Consider the following 23,073-nt stretch of genomic DNA (forward strand, 5'->3'; position numbering starts at 1 on the left):
TATGAAGCCCTATTTCATTACATTCAAGAAAAGAGCTACAAGAGTGAGAATAATCATGGGGAAATATAGACATCAAATCCTGGTGGAGTAGGTTTTTTAAAAAAAGGCCAGTTACACCTCTGTAAACCTCTAAGAAAGCACAATTGGTCATTCAGGTCTATTTTCATTCAGTCATTCTTCCATCCATCCATGGGGACCTGTAACTTCCAGTATGGGAGGAGGGAGTCATCTCTGTCCTAAAGCAAGTTCCCATCAAGAAATGCCCTGAAATGTCCAGTCATGACCCCAGAAATCTCTAAACCGCCAATATTTACACTGCTAAAAATATTTTTAGGCTGAGGAAAAAGGGAGCCCAAAATAGTGGAGTATGGGGCAGTATGGCTTTCTTAGGAGACAGCTGATGCCTGCCCCTACCATAAAGTGTAGCATGCAGCACCTCAGCTAACAGATTCTGGAGTGCAGGAAGGCCAAGCTGTGTATACCTGTGGTCTACCCTCAGCCCCACAACCTCCAAACACTATCCTCCTGCTTGCATGCATGGCAGACAATGTTATCATGTCTGTAGAAAGATTCAACAACCTGTCTGGTTGATTTCTACTAGTGGGATGTGGGCAAGGAAACACCAGCTTGTTCTTAATCTCAGGCATCAAAACTGGAGCAGCCCACATACTGTGTGCATAAATACACAGGGGAAATACTTATTCCTCCCCACAACCAAAAAGTACACATCAAGGCCTCTTATGATCTGAACAGCAATAAAGTTAAGAAGTTAAATTAACTTAAAATATAGGCTGGCTCTGCCCTCTGCTGGAGAAATAGAATTATGTGCAACAAATCCTATAAAAATAGACGCTAAACATCATTTTTTAAAGTTGTTCTGTTTAAACTACCCATACCACAACATAAGATCCATCAAGGTCTGACCTTTATGAAAATTGTTCAGCTAGTGCTGTCAGGATTCAGTTGCTCAAAGGTGAGGTAAATAGTAAAACATAAAACCATTTCAACCCAATAAATTAGTTTATATAGGAACTTTAGTTTTTATATGATAAGATATACATCCACAGCTAATAAATACTTTATAGATTCAAAGAAACAGGCCTTCTGAGTCTGGTACAAATCATATTGCTTCATAAGCATAAAACCAAACTGCTCCATCCTCAGAGAATCAGAAAAAAGAGAAACTTGACAAATAGAAGGCATGTAAGCTTGTAAGTTACTTTTATTTCAACACTGTAGTCACTGTCCTCCTCCACACCTGAAGGCAATAAGTCAGTTTAAAGGGAGAAACCATGGGGCATACCAAATGCTACACGTCCAATAAAAAACAACAGCAGGGAAGCAGCAATTGCTGCCTGAAGTAATTGCTTCTTTCTACATAATGGTCTCTTCTAGCAAACGATGTTCATGTTTCATGTCTTTTCTGACTTAAGGAACCCAAGATGATTAAACTGAGACTGTCATACTTTGGCCCCATCATGAGAAATCACAACTCATTGGAAAAGATAATAATGTTAGGAAAGGTGGAAGGACACAGAGAGATGCTAGATGGACTCTATTAAGGTGGTCACAGGTATTATTTTGCAGGACCTCAGCAGAGCAGTGGAAGATAGGGAGTTTTGGAAGTATCTCATCCACAGGGTTGTCATAGGCTGGGACCGACTTGAGGGCAGTTATCAGCAACAAAATGTATTTATCACAGGATTTTCTTGGCAAAATTTCTCACAGGAGCTTTGGCGCTGCCTTCCTCTGAGGCTGAGAGAATTTGCTCAGTGTCACCCAGTGGGTCTCCATGGCTGAGCAGGGATTCAAAGTCTGGTCTCCTAGAGTCATAGTCCAATGTTCAAACCATTACACCATACTGGCTCTCTATCCTGTTACAGTGGAAACTTGCCTTATGCAGGGAATCCGGACCCCCTCCCCCTGCGTAAGGTGAATTCTGCCTATGCTCGAGCCCCTGGGGCTTGTGTGTGCGTGCACACAGCATGGGCGCCTGCCCCATTCATTCAAATGGGATGTGCTGCCCCTCGCACCCCGTGTGCCCCCCACGGTTTGAGTGCGTACACTCAAAGTCACGTATAACACAGGCACACTGTATACGTCACTTTTTTGGTAACTGGTTGGAATTCTCTGTTAAACTTGTGCAATAACTAAAATCAAACCACTACACCCCACTGGCCAATGTAATCCTCAATGCACTTATCTAGGAGTCTCTTTCCTAAGAATATCTCTCAACTGAATACAATGGAGTTTACATCACGAATAAGACTGTGATGTAAGAGGGAGCCATCATTTCTGTGCTTGTGAGTCCAAGACATGTCTTAATAATTATTCCCAAGCATATTTTAATTACAACTAAACTCCCAAACTATGGCAGCTTCAATGAAGGACCATGGAAATTTTGTTACTTTTTCCCAGTCTTTAGAATAACCAGCCAGAAATAACTGCCAGCCTATGCCTTGCATCCTCCTATGACCTCCCAGAGGCAGCAAAAGACACCAGTTCTCTCTGGTAAAGAAGTCTCAAGAGTAGGTCACTGGCACTTACAGAACTGTCTAAAAGAAATCTATGGCGGGGTACAAACCGCCGCTTTGCGGCGCTCCCCCGCCGCCACCATTTGCTCCGTGCGGGAGCCGCAGCAGCCAAACCGCGCGACTCCCGCGCGGAGCAAAAAAGAAGCTCCATTTTGGAGCTTCTTTCTGCGGCGCATCTATGACGTCGCGAGGCGCCTGGCGCGGACTCGCGACGTCATTGGCGCCGCGACACGTCTGGACGCTGTGCATCCAGTACATAAAGATGGCGGCGCCCATGTAGAAGGGGCGCCGCCATCTTGTACGTATAGGATACGTACTAGGGTTAGGGGGGTGCAGAAGCACTGCCCCTTCCTAACCCTAGTACGTATCCTATACGTACTAAATGGCGGTGTGTATCCCGCCTATGTGAACTTTCCCTCATGTAGAAACTGAGCAATTGCAGAAACCATAGTCTACATCTATTCATGACAGCCTTTCCTAACTTGGTGCTCTTCAAATATGCTGGATTACAACAGCTAACTGTGGGAGGTATGCTCCAAAACATCGGGGGGGGGGGGGGACCAGGTTTGGGAAGACTGGACTATGGTCTGATGTAAAAGATTCTGTAACTATTTTTGCAGAGAAAATAAAACCCAGCTATATGAAGAATCTGGATTGGCATGCAATTGCTTGTCCAGGGACTCTCACTGATCACAGTATGGCATTAAAAATTCCAGCACTGACATTATATGAATTATAATTATATTCAAACTGTTTAACAATATCCACAGACAAATAATAAGAGTTGTTGGTGCTCATTTCATCTCAAGTATGTTAAGAGGTCCATGCCCCCCAAAGTCATTTATGCACCTCTTGGGGAGGGGGAATGCAGCACCACCTCCCCCACCCACCCCGGCAACATGGAGACCTGTGCCTCGAGGGGATGTTATAAGATCCTCATACACCATATCCTCCAACATTTCTCAGATGAAAACTAGGACATATCTGATCAAGCAACAGCAGAATGCAGTCATGGTGGCAAAAGTTATCAGTAAGGAAGAACGCACAAAACAGTTTGCCTTTTCCTGAGCCTACTGGGAAGGACAACTTTCCACCCCTCCTCTCCTCTCTGCTGAATTTATTCCATCTAGAACTCAGTTTGTAGTAAATGAAGTAAGCTGAGAACAAAGCAAGAAAGGGGAAAGGAAAGAGAATAACTGGCACATTTTAAAAGCAGTTGAAAAAGTGGGGCAACAGTGGATTAATTGGGAATGTCCCAGACAAATCACAATTGGAATTATGTGTACAGACAATTGTGTTTTTCTCCTCTGGTCATTCACTGTTTTATTTAGAAGAGGGTCCTGGGGGAAAGCATGCACTCCCACACCTCTGAAGTTTGCAACCCTGCTATAAATAAATCAGTTTAAAGTGAGTTCTTGGGATAATTTAAGAGAGCAATCCTATGCGTTTGTTTATTTCCCTGCTAAATCCAATCTAGGCACATAGTTGTTGCAATTTGGAGAGCTCATATCTGAGATTCCACCCATGAACTTTTCCAATATCATTCTGCTATCTTTAGGCACTGTGAGATACAAGACATAAGCTCCATAATTTCTTTTAGATTGCCCCTAAACCATATTTATTACAGATTGCTTTTAATGAAGGGTATGTCACTAGTTCCTGTTATATGTTATTAATTGCTCTACTATTAATAACAGAATGGCTAGCCGGAATGACAGTTTTATTGCTCTTTCTATTTTGTTATTTTACCATTGCTTTAAATACTTTTCTATTCATTTTATTATATATTGTGTGTCACCTCAAGAAAGCACTGTTAATTACACTTTAAAAAAAATAAACTAAGAGTATTAAAATAAGAGTACATTTCAAGAAAAGCCATGGACGGTACAATCCCATACATGTCTACACAAGAGAAAGACCCAGTGTGCTTAGGCAACAGCCTTTCTTCCCAGTTAAGGAGGTCTGGCCAGTTTGCTAAAAGTTTGCTGCTTTCACAGATAACTAATCTGTTAGAAATAAGTGGGCTTTCAACCACATCTACCTAAGCACCTGCCAACCTTGTACAGAAAAAATGTCTTAAGGGGCAAAGCAACAAGACTGGTCACATCATCTGGCATTTTCACAACAGAAGAGATTATGGTCAGATTCCCTTACTTGCCCAGCCTGTGCCTGCCTTTCAAACCATTCTATATTAAGCAGCTGTACGCTTCGCGTTCAAAGCAGAGGTTAGAGATATCCCCACCACTTACATCATTGTTACTATGGCAACTAAACGTACTTCAGAAAGGAGAGACTGTTAAGTTTGGGTCCTGTTAAAATAAGCAGAAAACCCAAAAGGACGGCACAGAAGCTAGGAAGACTTTACAGCTAGCTTAGGGAGACACAACGCTCCAGAGCAGTAGAAAGAATCCCAGTGGGTGCCATTTTTAAAAAATGTTTTATGCAGCATTCATCACCATTTGTTTCGGCAGCTTATTTTATTTTGTTTTTATTTTTTTTAATGGCTTTTCCTTTTTGGAAAGACATGTTACTATGGAAACAATGGATTTACTTGGTATAGCTATCCCTTGGGTTCACCCGTGATTTAAGAAATGAAGTTAAATAAAGTGGCAGAGCTAGCAACAGGGAACCCAAATATAGATCTGGTAAGCTAGTGAAGAATCTGAATGAAGAACATCTTATGCTTGCGAAGACAGTCAGCATCTGCATAGTAAGTATACAGGTAGGGGTCATGTCCATTTCCACTAAGAGGAACAGACATATTAATAGGTACATGTGAGGCCTATGTCTTAATTATACAAAGGTGCCAGGTGCCTGCCCAGAACTAAAGTATAATCTAAGAAGACATGGCCAGATGGATGATACAATCAAACTTGTTTAAAACCAATTTTGTGGCCACAGAGAGACCCAGCATTTTTGTCTCCAATGAAACTCAAGCATTACCTGCTTACTCCAAAACAAAACAAAACCAAGAAGTCCAAAAAAAGTAGTTGACACAGAGGAAGCCAGTCAATCTTGCAGTTTCTTGAAAATGAGTCAGTTCAGTTATTGGCTCTTATTGCAACTTTTAAAGGTCAAAGGTATCACAGTTCATTTTGATATGGTACATTTCATGTAGTAATAGCAGGTATCCCTGCCACAGAGTATATTCATTCTTCAGATTTACCTCTGACATGATAAATAGCAGCTGTCACTGCATTAATAGGCCCCCTTTCCCCCTAAATTGTCACTTTCTGCGGTTGACAAGTCTTCACCGCTTCAAAAGGACAGAAGACAGATCAATTGTTCTCTAAAAAGAGGAAAATTTTCTACTTTCCACTTTTGAGATCTCAGAAAAATTCTAGCTCAGTTCAATTTTTCTCCTTTCACAGCATTTTAGGTCAACATATTTGATTTTATCTCATCTTAAAATTCAGTACATAGCTGAAGCTTTAATTTTTAAATATTTCATTCTAGAATAATGTCCAAGATTATGCATACACATATAAGTTAATGGGAAATCCTATATTTGGAAATAAAAGGAAATGAAGATGAAAAATTATTCTAAAATATATGTGTATTGAATTTAGAAAGCATCATAAGCAGAAAACATAAGCAAAAGGCATGATAAGAAAAACAGGGTCCAACTCAGAAGGAGGAGAAATGAAAATAGGCGGGAGGAACATCAACAATCTAAGATACGCAGATGACACCATAACACTAGCAAGAAATATCACAGACTTGGAATAATTAAGTTCAAAAAATGAAATTGCAAAGGCAGGCTTAATGTTAAACATAAAGAAGACTAAAAAATGACGAATGAAGAAATCAATGCAGTTAAAATTCCTGTACCTAGGATCAAACATTAATCAGAATAGTGATTGCAGTCAAGAAATAAGAAGACAACTAGGAATGGGAAGGGCAGCCATGAAAGATCTAGACAAGTGTAAAGATATACACCTGAGCATTAAAGTCAGAATTGTTCTAGCCATTATATTCCTCATCACCATGTATGGATGTAAGAGCTGGACAGTGAAGAAAGCAGAGAGGGAGAAAAATCAACTCCTTTGACATGTGGTGCTGGAAAAGAGTGCTGAAGATACCGTGGATAGTCAAAACAGGCAAACAAATGGGTCATTGAATCGATCAAGCCTAAAATCTCATTGGAAGTCAAGATGATCAAATTAAGGCTGTTTTACTTTAGCCACATAATGAGAAGGATTACTAGAAAGACAATACTAGGAAAAGTACAGGGTAGTAGAAAGAGAGGAAGACCACGTGCCAGATATAAGGACTCAATCAGGGAGATCACAGACATGAATTTGCAGGAACTAGGCAGAACAATGGAGTATAGGGGATCTTGGAGATGTCTCATCCAAAGGGTCGCCCTGAGTCAAGATCAACTCAAGGGCAGTGAACAACACTGAATTTATTTTGTTCTATTTAACAATAACACTTGTCCCTCCCTTTTCATGGACTTGGGAGTTCGCGATCTTGCTCTTCGCGGGAGGGATAAACAGGGAGAGAAAATGGTGGTGCGCTTGTGCCATTATTTTCAGTGGGTTTCAAATATTTGTGAGTCACCAGAACGAATCCCCCGTGAATTGGGAGGGGCTACTGTATATTTGAAATACATAACAAGTTCACTCAAAACAGAAATTTGTTGTTTTCACAGTGGGGAGACTGCAGAATACACAACCCTACACACTATTCAGGAATATGTGTCACAGAATGTATTGGTGCTTACTTCTAGGTAAGTGTACATAGAATTGCAGCTTCTGTGAACTGAACCCTTGCTATGGTTCCTGTTTTGCTTTCTCTCCCATCTTTCCCCACAAAAAAACACAAGTTGGCACACCAATCAATGGGCAATATAGTTTCTCACAATGACTTAGTTTGGCCATATTTTAGTGCATTCCCACTGAGAATTTTTTTTACATTTCTCAAAAAGTTGAATGGATACAAATCTCCTATATCTGTGGAACTTCATAAAAAATTAAGCATTTTATTCTATTTCAAAAGTGAAATAAAATTTCAATCAACTTTATTTACTTTTGATGGCTAAAATCTAAGTGTGGTTCAGATGCCATACTAACATTTTTTTAAAAAATTAAAAATTAAATTAAAACACTGCAGAAAGATCAAGCATGCTGCTGTGAATATTTAGTTTCAATAAAGTACTCGATATTTTCTTCCCTTTAAAGATACAGTGGTACCCCGGGTTACGAAATTAATTCGTTCCGCGGTTAATTTCGTAACCCGAAATACCTTCGTAAGCCGAATTCCCATAGGCGCTAATGGAAAAATAGCTCTCTGCTGCCCTCCGGTGGCGGAAAATAGCGCCGCGGTTTTTTCGTAACCCGAAGAAACCTTCGTAAGCCGAAGCAATAAATCCCTATGGGATTTTTTCGTATCCCGAAAAATTCGTAACCCGGCGCATTCGTATCCCGGGGTACCACTGTACTTCTGTTTTATGTCTAGACATTAACACATTTTTAATGCCCTTCTGATTTTCATCTATGCAGCATGCGAAAGTGTAGCAGTACATCTTGTAAGTTCTCTCACATTTAGTGAGAGACTGAAAATGAGCAATGCATTAGTTGCAGTGGGATGAGGGGAAAAGAAGACAAGTACTATTTTGACATGTGCTATCCAAGTGTTTTATATCTTCTACCAAAATAATATGCATTTTCTGTATAGGAAGATAAAAGCTATTCATGCTGTTAAATGCTTTACCTTTCACAAGAATTCCCACAAGGATTATTTCATATCGTCATCATCCATTTCAGTGTTAGAACAGTCATCAGCTACAAGTCCCTGATGAAAAGCCTGTACGATTACCGAAGAGTTTTCATTTACTCTACTGAATATCATACATTCCTAGTTTGTGGCATGTACAGGAAAACAATTCAAAAGTTACCTTGAAATATGAGAAGCAGCCAACTTTTCTGTTCTCAGTCATTATACTTCTAGATTCTAGAAATGATCCTGTTAATGTTACAACAAAGGTGAGTGAGGCAACTTAAAAAATTAAGTGGATTGTTCTCTTTTGGTAGCCTATATAGTCATGGCATAAAAGCCACTTCAAGAGGTGCATGAAGTGCAATCTGCTTTAAAGACTAAGCTGGGCTAAGGAGAGTACTGTATATATAGACTATAAGTCAACTTATACATGAAGTCGAGGGCAGGTTTAGGGGGCAAAATTATGAATTTTGTCATGACCTGTGGATAAGTTGAGGCTAAAATTTGGAAGGTTCCTTCAGTGTGTGTATGTGTGCATGTGGCAAGGGGGACTCTGAGGCCTTTTGCTTCAGTGTTTCAGCTTTCACTCCCCAGACAATGGTGGCATGGGCGGGAGAGGGACTCTGTTTGTTTAACAGGAATCAGTCACCCAGGACTCTTTCTGCTTGGCTCAAGGGAGAAAGAAACTGTTCTCCCCACCATATGGGGAAATCTGAAAGAGCTACTATCACATTACCATACTGTCCCATAAATAACCTGGGATTTTGGGGTCAATTTTTGGGCACAATGTTTTCGACTTATAGACAAGTATATATGGTATTCCTTCAAGTTACAGTATTAACCCCACCGCACCAGATGCAATTTAAAGCATTATCATATCAAAGGCAGAACATTCCAATTGTTCTTCCTATTAACAAAAATAAATGACAGATTTTGCCTGTAAAGTCAACCTTAAATGCATCAAAAGGTAGGCTACCTAATCTTGCTCAATTTTAAATCTCATCTTACAATAAAGCTGTATCTCTTCACTGCAGAGCCCTTGTGGTGCAGTGGTTAAATGCCAGTACTGCAGCCACTAGGCCTCCAAGGTCAACTCAACCTTCCATCCTTTCATTATTCAGTAAAATGAGTTCCCAGATTGTTGGGGACAATTGGTTTACAGATTGTAAACCACTTAGAGAATGCTAAGTTCACTATTAAGCAAGTATAGAAATGTAAATGCTATGCTATGCTGTGAGCTGGAAGGGACTTCAGATGTCATCTAAGCATGTAGTTTGGCTCTAACACACATGCTTCCCCGATCAGTTTGATGTCATCAGCTAACTCGCTGAACAACCCCTCTTACTTCTTCTTTCAAGTCATTTAGAAGATGATGAACAATATTCTGTCATTTCGCATCATTCTTCAAGTTGACAAGGAACCACTGGAGTACACCTAACAATGTAATTTGTGCTGGCCAAATCAACCAGAAAAAAATCAACTTCTAGAAGAACCTTTGTAAGCAGGCATCAACCCAAATGCTTTTTGTTTTGTTTTGGAGTGGTTTTTTTGGTGGTGGGGCAGTGGAATCCTACCCTCTGACTGACAAGAAAGTCAATATGCTGTATAATCTGCAGCAGATATGGGTGAAATGCAGCCCTCCCGATGCAATGATACTGAAATTAGTATCAATCCTAGCCAGGATAATCAAAGGTGAGGAATGCAGGGAGATGCTATCCAATATCCAGAGGGCTACACTTTCCCACTCCTGATCTGCAGCTGTTGTTCAAACATTTTAACATTACTGCTATTTCTCTCAACAATTCCTTCTCCAAACTAAACATGCCCTACTACTTCAACTTTTCTCATAAGCCCTGGTCTCCAAGCCCACATTATACTTATCACCCTTATGTAGGCACATTCACTTTTCAATATTGTCCTTACACTTGGTGCCCAGAACTGGGTGGCATACTCTAGGAGAGGTCTAACTAAAGTACAAGTGCACCACTATACTTATGCAGACATAAAGTAGATGTACATTAGACTTTTTAGCCACCAAACTATACTTCTGATTCATGTTCAACTAGAATTTATTGTTAGTCTTAGCCAAATTTCCTATTATGTCAAGATCATCTTGATACTCTTTCTTCTAAGTGTCTAACTATATATTGCTTTAAACAGGTACGTGAACACAATTAATCTCAAATTGTCATCAACTGAGGTGTGTGTGGGCGCATGTGCATGTGTTCTAATTATTCTAAAAAGCAAGGTGGAGGTTACATTAAGAGAAATGGAGAAAAACAAATCAGCAGAAACAGATGATATTCCAATTGAATTGCTGCAATTCACATTAAACATTAGCTTTAGTAATAACCAAAATGTGTCAACAGATTTGGAAAACAAAACAATGACCAACAGATTGGAAATGATCTTTATGCTCAAAATTCTGCAACATGGATGGAGAGAGAAATCCCAGAGTTTAAGCAGGGTTCAGGAAAGAAAGAGGCACTAGAGACCACATTGCAAACATACAATGGTTAATGGAGTGCACCAAAGAATTCCATGAAAAGATCATGAAAGGCTATAGACTGCCCTTAAAGACATAGGAGTGCCAACACATCTGTCAGTAATGATGAGCAATCTGTATTCAGGACAGGAAGTTACTGTCAGAACAGAACAAGGAGAAACAGAATGGTTCCCAGTTGGCAAAGGAGTCAGACAAGGCTACATCTTATCACCCTACCTGTTCAACTTCTATGCAGGACATATTGTAAGAAAAGCAGGCTTGAACACAGAAAGAGGAGTGAAAATATGAGGCAGGAATATCAACAATCTAAGATACATAGACAACACCATAATATTAGCAGAAAACCTCACAGACCTGGAACAACTACTAACGAAGAAAGGGTCACTGCTGAACATAAAGAAAACAAAAATAATGACCATGGACAACCTATATAAATTCAACCTAGACAATGAAGAATCAGTAAAAGAGTTCTAATACCTAGGATCAAACATTGATCAGAACGGGGACTGCAGCCAAAAAATCAGAAGAAGATTAAGAATGGGGAGGGTGGCTATGAACGAACTAGAAAAGATTATAAAAGGCAAAAATATAAAACTGAGCACAAAAGTTAGAATCATACAAGCCATTATGACATAACAGCAGGCCAAAAGTGTTGTTACACCCTGATTATACAAAGCTTACCGTACACAGTCAAAGAGGCAGTACGAACCAGGTTTTCTGTTCGTTTTTTGCTCCAATCATTTATAAAATGGTAGAGAACAGTTAATACATCTTTTCAGCCACAGATGCAGAGCAGTAACCGAAAGTTATATCAAACTGACAAATGCAAATGCAGACTGTCACCAGACTGGAAATGAACTTACTACCCTGAAGAACAGACTGAGGATTAGAATGAAATCCAAAAATACAGCAATATGAGCCAAGTGTGTTTATGCAGAAGTCCACAAATTATTTATTCAGACTGAGCAAATTAATCAGTGTGCTATTAAATTGTGTAAATAAGCAAAATACATAAGTCAGTTGCAACCAAAGGTAAACTTGCACCCTACATTTAGAAAGCAACATTTTTTAAAAAAGTATATTGCAAATGAAGTATAGACATTAATAATAATTAAAAAGAAACCACAGAGAGCCAGACATCTGAATATTTTTTCAGCCAAAGGAAAAGAGAATTTCATAGAAAGACTTCATTGTAAAAATATCACCCAGATGCCAAAATATAATAAATGTATCAAGACAAGAAAGGCTAATAAATTCTTATACAAAATACATTTCCTGTTTAGTTTCCCTTTTTATAAAGGCACATTGTATATAACTAAACCTGGTTAATAATATTCTTACTAGCCTTTGTTTACAAACAATATGTTCAAGTTTTCCATAAAAACACTTTGATACAAACATTATTCGTGCATTTTTTCTGTATTAATATGTCATTGCTTTTTCTATCAATAAAAACTTTCTGGAAAAAATACTGAATTTGCACTCTTTATCAGTATTGGCCAGATAAGATCATGATGCCTGAGCACAACAGTTCAATTCGTTTTCCTTGCATGAACAGGAATTGTCAGTAGTGGGCTTGCAATCTTTTATTTTCTTCCCGCAGTCTCTCGATTTCAGCAACTAAGCTGTCATTTACAGAATATCTTTCAAGTAAGGTGTGCATTTCATTCTAGAGAGGGGAAATGAAGTAAAAACATTACTAATGAAAATATTTCCAAAAGTGGTTTGTCAATAAATGCTAACTATCAAGACCACATTTATGTTATGAGTTTTTATTATGCTGAAAGTATGGGTGTTTGGAGAGACAGAAAAATGATTACTTAACATATTCTAGATGGGGCCCAAGCTAAGTAAACTTATTCTGATATCCAGTTTCGAAACCATCCTTCGTGGTAACAATTAGCAACAGATGTTATAAAGGTGAGGTGTGGAACTGATGAGGAATGGATTGGTTAGGAGAGAGAGGTTGGGTCTCTAGGATAACGGAGAGCTGGTGGGAGCAAAACTGGAATTGGATAGGATGGGTTTAAGGTATTTTGGTCAAGAAAAAAGATTTTTGTGATGTCTGAGAGACTATCCAGAAAATGTCACTATGTATCTGACAGCCCCAAATTTAGCAACCTCCAGGAATATCCCTTTAATAAATTCCTGTTAACAGTTTGGCCTGTCTCAAGTGATGGTGTTTCATCTACCAAGCTTGGACAGTGTTTGTTGAAGTTCTATCTTTACTGAAGGTTGCATTTCTCCTTACTTCAAACAAGTTTCTATCCAGTCTCATCTTCCTTTCTCTTTATATTTAGTGATTTAAGCCTGAAGTACCCCATTACAAGACAACTGTATAGCACTGGTGAAAATGAGTACACATCAGAAGAGTAAGGGAGCTCTATAAACTTAAAAAGAAATTATTTCTCATTTTAAAGAAAACTTCAACAAATGTGGAGGGAAACTGTTAGACCCAGAGAAAGAATCAGATCCCACATGGTTTTATTCCTTTTTTATGTCAAGTTCTAACAAGGCACTCAAAAATATTGTGATTTTTCTATGGAAAGACAGAATGTACAGCTTTTGAAAATTAAAGGCCATCCACCATAAAGACACCTCAGTCATTAATTTTTCTAATAAAGGGCCTGAACAGACAGACCAAAATAAAGCTGCTTCGGGTCAATTTGGAGGTATGCTATTTAAATGATGCATGTGTCCTAAGAGGCCAGAAGCTGTGCCAAAGCATGGCTTTGGCACAGCTTCTGGCATCTTAAAATGCATGCATCATTTAAACAGCTACCTCCAAATTGACCTGAAGCAGCTTTATTTTGGCCTGTCTGTTCGGGCCCAAAGCTAACTAAGTTCCTCTTTGTCTCAAGTATGCTATGCTACTCTTTCAATCGTTTTTAATACAGGTTGCAATGTCTCATATGCTTCAATCAGAATTTACTCACTTTTTTTCCTGAGGTCTCTAGAAGACCAAGCACTGCAAATCTTAGGACAAGTTTCTATTAGAAACACTATGTTAGCAAACACATATACACACACCTCCTTACATTTTAATACATACCAGTTGCACATGAAACTGCTTGATCATCTCCACTTGCAAATTTACAATGTCACGATGACAGGCTTCCCTAGGAGAACAAAAGCTTTCATTGAATCTTCTATTTCTATGCACAGGTCTAGATTTTTCTCTTCAGTTCTCAGTTACAATAAGGTAATTTCAAAATGGCAGAGCTTCAAGGTATTTAATCGCATCTTACCCTTTAATGATAATATTTATCTTTGGAGTTCATTAAAACTAAGACACACTGGGATGAACACACATCCTTTCCTTCCTCTGTACCAATCCATTTCCAGATTCAGGTTCATAACAAATGTTCCAATGCATCACATTTATCATAGCAATGGTAAAAGGGAGGCAGATAAATGGTGTATCTCTTCTTGAAAATGATACAGAAAACCTCTCACCTATTACCATAGCTATACATTTTGCATTCACCTTTAACTTGAAATACCAGGCTGCTTTTTCTCCTCTACAAAGTAGCATCAACAGGGAATCAGAAACAAGGGGGCAATGAAGGCCTGCTGCCTTCACTTTCCAACAAGTCATTTCTTCTCAGGGCCACCTTGCAGACAAGAAAATGTGACTCCAGGTTCAAGACACAAGATGGAAATAAAACACTGCTGTAAATATGAGATGAAGAAAGCTAAAAAGATAGAAATCATGTGGGAAATCTAAAGAAAATAGAAGCATTGTTAGGCAGCCAATCTTGAAATAAGCACATAATGCTTCAGGTTCCAGGAAATGCACTGCATCAACACAATATTTGCCATAAATCTGTTAAACTGTTCCTAACAGGATTTTTTTTTAATGAACTGGAAAAATGTAATTGTTCCAGATGCATAGTAACAGATCTTCAAGGCAACATTCTTCATTTATAATAAAAAGCTTCATATTATGTGCACCAATAGATTTTTGCTCTGTAGCACATCAAATTTACTAGATTTGAAAGGAGACCAAATAATTGTTTCTTTAATCTGTTTGGTAAATGTGTTTTCAAATGGTAGAAGAAAGTTTTCAAGACTGTATTCCACTGGCTTCTAGTCTAACTAATCTACCTCTTCAATTACTCTTAATTCTAATAGAAATTTCAGTGTCACATACAGTAATGTATTTTGCTAACAAGAAAGGCTAGCAAAGCATCCCTATGACAACAGAAGCACACAAAGACAAAGCCATTTCTTTATTTCTTAAAGCAGTAATATAGCCATTCAAGCTAGTCAACTTTCCCAAGGAAGATAGGAGAAAATATACTTAAATTTATGTTTAATGGACATGTACATTTGAAATCTACTCCTAAAGCAGCATTGTGACATAAAGGCTGACAACATCAGCCCCATCTAAATTATACTATGGACCTGTTTCCAGAGTTACAAACCTCTCTGCAACCGACTAAAATGGAGTCAACCGAAGGTCTGGGAAGGAGGGGATGCAGCCTTCCAAACCGTTGCAGTTGCCCAGCCGATTAAAATAAACCTTTTCCCTCTCACTGAACAAAGGCAATAATCTAGAACATACAGATTCATTAGACAAATACTCCTGAAAATAATAACTCTAATGCACTCTCCTACCTCCTTCTACTTCCATGATAATATTTAACAGGACTTTTCTAAGAAGAACCATCAGGTTATGAACAACCTTGTCTCCTCCATCAAGATAAAAGAGGATGGGTGATTCTGACTGCAATGGCTACATTCTAAGAGTTGACAGCTCTTAAATATTTCAATGGAGAGAGGGAGATAAGATCACACACAACAGCAGATTGGGGGAAGGAGTCACCGGTTCCCTAGGTGTTACCTTACAACTTATATCAGATATAAAAGCATAGCCACTGATGAGATACAGTATGCAGTCCAACAACATCTGAAGGATTCCATTATCTGCCCTTGTGTTACATGGATGCTGGCTGCAGCTTCACATCTTCCTTAGCAGAGACTGAATGCTGTGCTGAGACATGCTACTGCTTCAACTGTTACCATCACTATGTCAGAAGGGCACACTGATACTTTCTGTGCATGCACCCAATTACTTCATTTTTCAGAAGGTGTTTTGTTACTGAAGGAGATAGCTGGGGATATGCAGCTCAGCAAAACTTTCAAATCCTCCACCCAAAAAAAGCAATGTGGGGGATTTGGAGCAAATAATGTAGTCTATTGGGTGAGGTGGAAATAACATCTTAAGCAGGCAAATGTGTTCTTTTTCACTCCGTGCACAAGTTTTTGCACCAAAAATCCACACTATTTTTTAAACTGTGAATTTAGGGGACATTCTAGGAGTTCTACAGTGCTGTATGAGATAATCTGCGAGAAAAGGGAGAAAATGTGATGTCTCCATATTGCTATCAGCAAGAAACAAAGAGTTGCCTAACCAAATGAAATGGATTATGACTTTCTCCTAAACATCCAATCTCTGCCATAGCAGCATAAAATAGCAATCAAAGAAACAAGGCATTTCCCCCCACAAAATTCCTTGTATCACCTGAAAGTTTAGAAATCCAGCACACTAAGCTATTAAGCTCATGTAAACTAGTAAAGTAAATAATACAGTCACAGTGTCCATTCAAACTTTATTCACCTGAAGTCATCCAGAGTTTCTTGTATCATATTCTGAATGAAATGTATTTGAACTGAAGATAAAGGTGCATTCAAACTGCTGCTTCCAATGGTATCTATTATTTTTTCAGATAATGAATTGGCAACTCCAGCAGTAACAGTAGATGTTATCTTTGGACCTATGCAAAACAATAAAAAAGAGAAAGGTTTTATTTTAATTAGGCCAAGTAGAAGAACACACAATAATACAGTTGTATTATTTCAGAGAACTGTCTATACTTAGGTGCGTTACAGACTGCCCCTTTGGGGCGGCCTGTAGGCGCGCCTTTCCTTGGTGTATCGGGGCTTCAGTGGCCAGAACGGCAGCTGCTGAGGCCCCGATCCGCCGCTTTCCGGGCTGCGGGGAAGTGGCAAAAGGCCGCTTCCCCGCAGCCTGGAAAGGGGTGTCCTTCTGTGTTGCTGGCACAGCTGTCTGAAGGCTGCGCTCAGTGACGCAAACCAGGAAGGAAAAGACATGTTAAGCGCCCTCGCACGGAGCGATGAGGTCACGTCCGCGCCACCTCATTTGGAGGCGGCGCGTTCGTGACGCCATCATGGCGGTGGCCATGTGGAACGGCCGCCACCATTCTGTGCGCGCAGAGTGCGTACTAGGGTTAGGAGGTGCAGAAGCACCGCCCCTTCTTAACCCTAGTACGCACTCGTCGCGTACTAATATGGCAGTTTGTAACCCGCCTCAGATTGCAGAACTTTTTTTCTTACTTTTAACTAGGAGTTCATACATGTTAACATTTAGAGTATGAACCAAGCTCCTACTGTCTGAAGAACAATCCTGGAAAATTATGTAAACTCACTGTGCATGATATCACATGAAATCAAAAACTTTATAGAGTTTAGAGTTTAACATACACTTCATAAGTGTATCAAGAGCATCTACTAAATGTGATTATTTTCTACGTAAAAAGTCAAATATTGTTTTAAACTAACTTAAGACATCAGGTCACTAGCCACATTGTGTACTGTAACAAAAAAGGAACATAATTTATAATTACTTGCTGAGGTAGTAGTACCATTCACTGGTGATTCATAGGCCAGTTGTGCTTGGAGGTTCTTAATAAGCCTGTCTCGAGAATCCGGACTCTTGACTATGTTGATCAATGGTGGAGAATTTAGATTTGCAGAATCAGAGCTTGATGAACTGAACTTTGGGAGGGAAGGACACAAATAAGTATTAAAGCCCCATAACTGTAAGGGAGAGTTAAGATGTGGCAACAGATAACTGGCTCCAGTGCCACCATGGTCTCTGCAAGATACACAAGGTATTTCTTTGAAGATTAGTGGAACAGGCCAGCCTCTTTGAACAACTAGTGACAGAAAACATGTCATTTTAGGGGGGGAATACTATGTGAATCCATCCTAACTAAGTCAGCTCAACATGTTTTTTTTAAAAAATCTATACTGCCACTAAGACTAGACAACACAATCACCAGTATGTTGGGGTAGGAAACCCGATGACTTCAAAATATTTGGGGACTCTGTGTGTACTTATAAATCACCTGTCAATTTAAGGCGATCCCATGAATTTCATACGATTTTCTTAAGCAAGGCATACTCAAAAGTGGTTTGTCATTTCCTTTCAACAAAATATAGCCTACAGCACTAAGTATTTCTTGGCAGTGTCAAATCCAAGTGCATACCAGGGTTGACACTGCTTAGTTTCCAAAATCAGATGGGATCTGATGTCTTCAGGGTGTTTACGTCTATTTGGGGACTACAGTTTCACCAGGCAGGTCCAGCTCCATCAGGACATGCCTGGAAGAAGGAAGAGCCCTCCCTCCAATCCATCTGCCTTGGTCCAGGCCTCAGAGGGAGAGAAGAACCACTGGACCTCATCCTCTTTCCCTCCACTATTCCCTTCTCCTTTTGTTTCGTGTCTTTTAGATTGTAAGCCTGAGGGCAGGGAACTGTCTGATTAAAAATAATAATTGTAAGCCACCCTGAGAGCCATTAGGGCTGAAGGGCGGGATATAAATACCTAAATAAATAAATAAATACAGTTTCCATAGTCCCTTAGTACTAGCAATGCTGACTGAGGCTTATAAGAGTTATGACCCAAAATATAAGAAAGGCAGCCAGGTTGCCTTGAGCAGAGCCCCCATTTTTTCTGTATGTCATCAAAAGGTGACCACTGAAGAAGTAACAACCCTTCATTAAACAAATCAGCAAACTTCAGATACAAAATAATCTAAAACATTTCTTATCTTTTAGGCCAATCTCTAGAACTACAGAGCAACTTAAAACAGGGGTAGACAACCTGTGGCCTGCGGGCCGGATGCGGCCCGGCGAGGCCTTGCGACCGGCCCCAGCCCGGTCCTGCTGCCGATTGCCGCCGGGGCCTTTGGCCTCTCGCGCTCAGGGGCAAGGGGGGCAATTGTCTAGACGCCTCAGAAACATGCATTTATATTAACATTTTTTTTAAATCAGCAAATTTTTGCGTGTCCTCCACTTTTTTAAAAAAAGTATCCACCATTTGAAAATGTTGTCCTACATTTGTCCCGGTTTATTTATTTATTTAATTTTTTTAAATTATTTAATTATTTATTTTTTGGCTTCGGCCCCCCAGTTGTCTGAGGGACAGCAACCTGGCCCCCGGCTCAAAAAGATTGCCTACCCCTGACTTAAAAGCACACTAATAGTGACCTAATGCTCCAAGAAACTAAGCATTCACTTCAACCACTAGTTCAGGGGAAGCAAGCTTCAAAGTTTTTAAAGTAAAGGAGCTACATAAACATCAAGGATGTCCAGCTATGCCTGACTTGCTCTGCTAAGGCTTGTGCAGAGTCCCTCTGTAAGCCCTCCACTCAAACAGTATGATAAAAAGGAAACTTAACATGAGCCTATCATGAATGAAATAAATGAAGGGCATAAAGCAATGGTGGGCATGGGACACACTGCAGGCCAAATAACATCACCCCTCAGCCAAAGAAAATGGGACTGGACTCTTTCACTTTTGAAAAACCTCCTTTGTCTTAAGAACTCTCTTGGGGATAGGATTGATAAAAAAAAGTGTTTGTGTTTAAAACAGGAGCAGCTGAGGAGGGGAGCAGGAGTCCAATGACTACAAAACAGCCAAAAGGGCTGCACAATTCCTACTTGTAGCCTACAGCACATATGAAAAATGTGCCATTGCTCATTTACAGCCTAGTAAAAACATAATGGAGATTTCTGACATGCTGTATCTTTCCTCCTCTCATGCGGAAACTTTCCTCCCCTTCTTATTTTTTAAAAAAGTTTATTATAATAAATATGTTTTAGGTCAGATGAAGTTAGTTGAATTTAGTTATGCTATGAAGCAACCGTAGTCAATAACATTAATCTAAAACACACTGCAGAAATAATTAAGTTTGAGACCACTAACTGCCCTGGCTCAATGTTAGGGAATTCTGGGAATTGTAGTTTGAGAGACATTAGCCTTTGCTATGAAAAAGCCCTGCTGTCACAACAAACTACCATCCCCAGGATTCCCTAGCACTGAGCCAGGGCAGGTAAAGCAGTCTCAATATTGGATTATTTCTGCAGTGTGTTTTGGACCTAACTTGCAAAACTTATTTTAATCAGACTCAAATGTAACTAATCCAGATGAAACAAACTTCATTTATACGCTTCATACCACCTAAGCAGTGTCTAAGCGGTGTACAACTGTAAGCTAATTTGCCCCCAACAATCAGTCATTCTGTCTACATCAGCATTTACTATAATCATGATTAGCTCCAATCTGATTTGCAGGCCTTGTATGTTCCTAGTTTTGATGTGGAATTAATCAGAGTCAGTAAAAACAAAAGTGTTTAAGTAATATGAACTATATTTAGCTACAAAAGTGAAAGAGGAGATAGAAATTTGAATTGAATCAGGGCAGATAATTGATGCTGCTCTAAAGTGGTTCAGTGTTAAAGTGCACAACTGTATAACATATGCCAACTTCTATGCAGCAAAATACAAATGTAACAAAATGAAAAAATAAAGCAGGTATTCAAGTTATGAACAGCTAGAGATCACTGTACCAGTTTGAGGTGTTCTCTAGACTCCTGTCTTCCGTTATTTGCTTTCTTAGCATCCACATCTGGATTCTCATCCTCCTCTTTAACAGGAGAGCCAACAAATATGTTAAGCGGACTGGAATGCATTATATGTGGGCTGGATCCTGTTGGATTTTTTCTTGCAGGTAAAGTAGCATTGAACTGGGAGAGAAAATCCAAACTTGAAAGGTAAGGCTGAAAATCCAAACCTAGAATGCAAAGCAAATCACACATCTGCATACTGCATTGTTTATATTAAGAAAATCATTCCAAAATAACTCAAAAATTAACTTAAACATTATGCCACTAATAATACTCCCAACACATGTGCACATACATGCACACAGTTCTTTTTAAATAATGTGATTTACTATTACTTTCAAACCTGCTGTACACCCACTACACTATCCAATTGCTACTATTACTTTAGTAATAAAAAATTATTACAAAAAGTGCTTACCATCAGCCTTTCCTGGAACATCTTCACTTGTTTTACAAGCTGCAGCATCTATAAGACATCAGAGCAATAAATACTGACTGTAAAAGGAAAACAAACTGTATAAGTAGAACCTGAATCACAGCTCTACCTGATTGCTTGTTCAATCTGCACAACTGCTGCTTAAGCTTTTAATGCAAAAGACAAAAGTTTAGGATTACAGTTCAGGCATCGCCAGCTATCGTAAGAGAAAACCAACTAATATAGTTACAGTAATTCTGAAGCAGGTTTAGCAGACACTCCATACTGTGGACATGACAGTAAGTATTAAGTGTCTTTACTGCAGGATAGAACAGGAGATACAGTTTTAACACACTGGATGAAGTACTTTAACAGTAAATCTGGTTTCTGGATTCAGCATCTACTTACCATCCCGAAGTGGAGAGAACAAGTCACCCAAACTATTCCTCACCAAGTCATCAGAATTAGTTAGACTAGAAGTATTCCCATGATCAATTTCTTTGGAAGGAATTACATCCAAGCTGCTGTTGCTGCGTGGAAATCCTAAAAGGGGAACACATCCATTTTCCTGGATAAAATTGTTGTTTTAAAGGCAAATCATACTTTTTTCATAAAGGCATCAATTAAGAACCAGCACTGTCCAGCTCCATATTACAAACACAGAAAAACAATATATTATAATGAGGGATCTGTTTTATGATTAGAAGAGGGCATAAAAGAATAGATGGCTATCAATATATATAGTGTGAAACATGTTCTGCTGAAACCTGTGGGACATGTCTGAGGAAACATGGGGCCTGAACAGACAGGCCAAAATAAAGCTGCTTCAGGTCACTTTGAAGGTATGCTGTTTAAATGACACACACATCTTAAGAGACCAGAAGCTGTGCCAAAGCTACACTTCAGTTCTTAGGACTGGAGCATGAGTCTTTTCAGGCCCATGGTTTGCATTGGAATCCACACAAAAGTTTAACCATTATCAAGAACAATTTATCAACAGGCCAAGCAAAAAACAAAACTTAGGTACAATAGATATCTTAGCACGTCATTACTCTGAACAGTGTGAATTAATTAAGACAATTCCAGCTCCCCAAACTGGTAGCTATTTTCCCCTGTTTGAAACTAAGTAGGTTTGACAGAAAACTCTCACACAGTCTTTTCACAAGGAAGTGAATGAACATGTGTAAAAAGCTCTCTGTTCTACAAAATAGATTATGCCGTCTGCTTGGATTAACTTCAAATGTATCACATAAATCTTAATTGAATGTTATGCAATACAAAAAAATCAACATAGAGAAATAGTTTTAAAATGCAGTTGTTTCAAAAGAAGCAAAACCATAGAGTAGCTGTCCTTTCTTACAAAAGAAATTAAAGCTGATTCCAATTTCACTTGTTAAGGGCAGACAGCTGTTTTAAAAGGTCACTTACAAAAATACAGATTACTGATCTTCCTCCTTATTTCAGAGTCATTTGCTTGATGAACTAAAAAAAACAAATGAACTGGTTGCTGTCCATGACAAACTATGGCTTCAGATTCTCAATTCACAAGAAACCTCACCTGATCACATCTTCAGCCTAGCAGCAGATTGCCAGTACCACTGCAAAATGGTCACATAAACTCAGCTGCAGCAGCCACAGCCCTCGCTGTTTGAACTGCTGAACAGCCAGGGCCACCATTACACCTTCTTCTCAGCTGAGAAGGGCCTCCTACGGGTTTTTGCAATGGCAAAGAGTTGGAATAAGAGAAGAATATCTGTAGCAGCTGCTCCCAGGTTTTAAGGAAGAGACTAGCATTCTGATACTGCCAACAGTCTTTCATCCAAAGAAAAAAAGTTAGGCCAATGAGACCTTACAACACTTTAATCTTCACAGAGCTGGACACATTGCTATGTTTCCCTTGAACAGAATTTCACAACACTTGATAGGGTTCTAATACCTCTGTTAGAATGATATATAATAAAACAAAAGGATAGAATTGGGCTGCTTAAAACATTAATAGAATTTGTGCAGGTTAACTGATATTCCAGTAGCATTCTAACATTAAACATCAAACACCAATGCATCACTCATTCATTTGCTAGTGCTTTTGACACTTTTCACATTTTCTTAATGGAGCCGTTAAGCAACTTAGGCCTGTTACAGACAGCCAAAATAAAGCTGCTTCGAGTCACAGTGGAGGTA

At 39.2% G+C, this 23,073-nt stretch overlaps 1 protein-coding gene across 4 annotated transcripts in view; it reads right to left on the bottom strand.

The window, feature by feature from the left end:
• Positions 1–11,674: 11,674 nt before the first annotated feature.
• Positions 11,675–23,073, bottom strand: part of NEDD1 (NEDD1 gamma-tubulin ring complex targeting factor) — a 33,789-nt gene continuing 22,390 nt past the window's right edge. For 3 of the 4 annotated variants that reach the window (XM_042469271.1, XM_042469272.1, XM_042469269.1), the window contains exons 9-15: positions 21,301–21,435; positions 20,896–20,943; positions 20,421–20,644; positions 17,412–17,562; positions 16,385–16,541; positions 13,814–13,880; positions 11,675–12,430 (exon numbers count right to left, since the gene is read on the bottom strand). In XM_042469271.1, the coding sequence (XP_042325205.1) occupies positions 12,326–12,430; positions 13,814–13,880; positions 16,385–16,541; positions 17,412–17,562; positions 20,421–20,644; positions 20,896–20,943; positions 21,301–21,435 (887 nt within the window). In that variant the 3' untranslated portion in view covers positions 11,675–12,325. The remainder of the gene's footprint in view (positions 12,431–13,813; positions 13,881–16,384; positions 16,542–17,411; positions 17,563–20,420; positions 20,645–20,895; positions 20,944–21,300; positions 21,436–23,073) is intronic. The other variant, XM_042469270.1, reaches the window with a different exon arrangement.

Source organism: Sceloporus undulatus, chromosome 5 (assembly GCF_019175285.1).
Source record: "Sceloporus undulatus isolate JIND9_A2432 ecotype Alabama chromosome 5, SceUnd_v1.1, whole genome shotgun sequence".
Taxonomy (NCBI): domain Eukaryota; kingdom Metazoa; phylum Chordata; class Lepidosauria; order Squamata; family Phrynosomatidae; genus Sceloporus; species Sceloporus undulatus.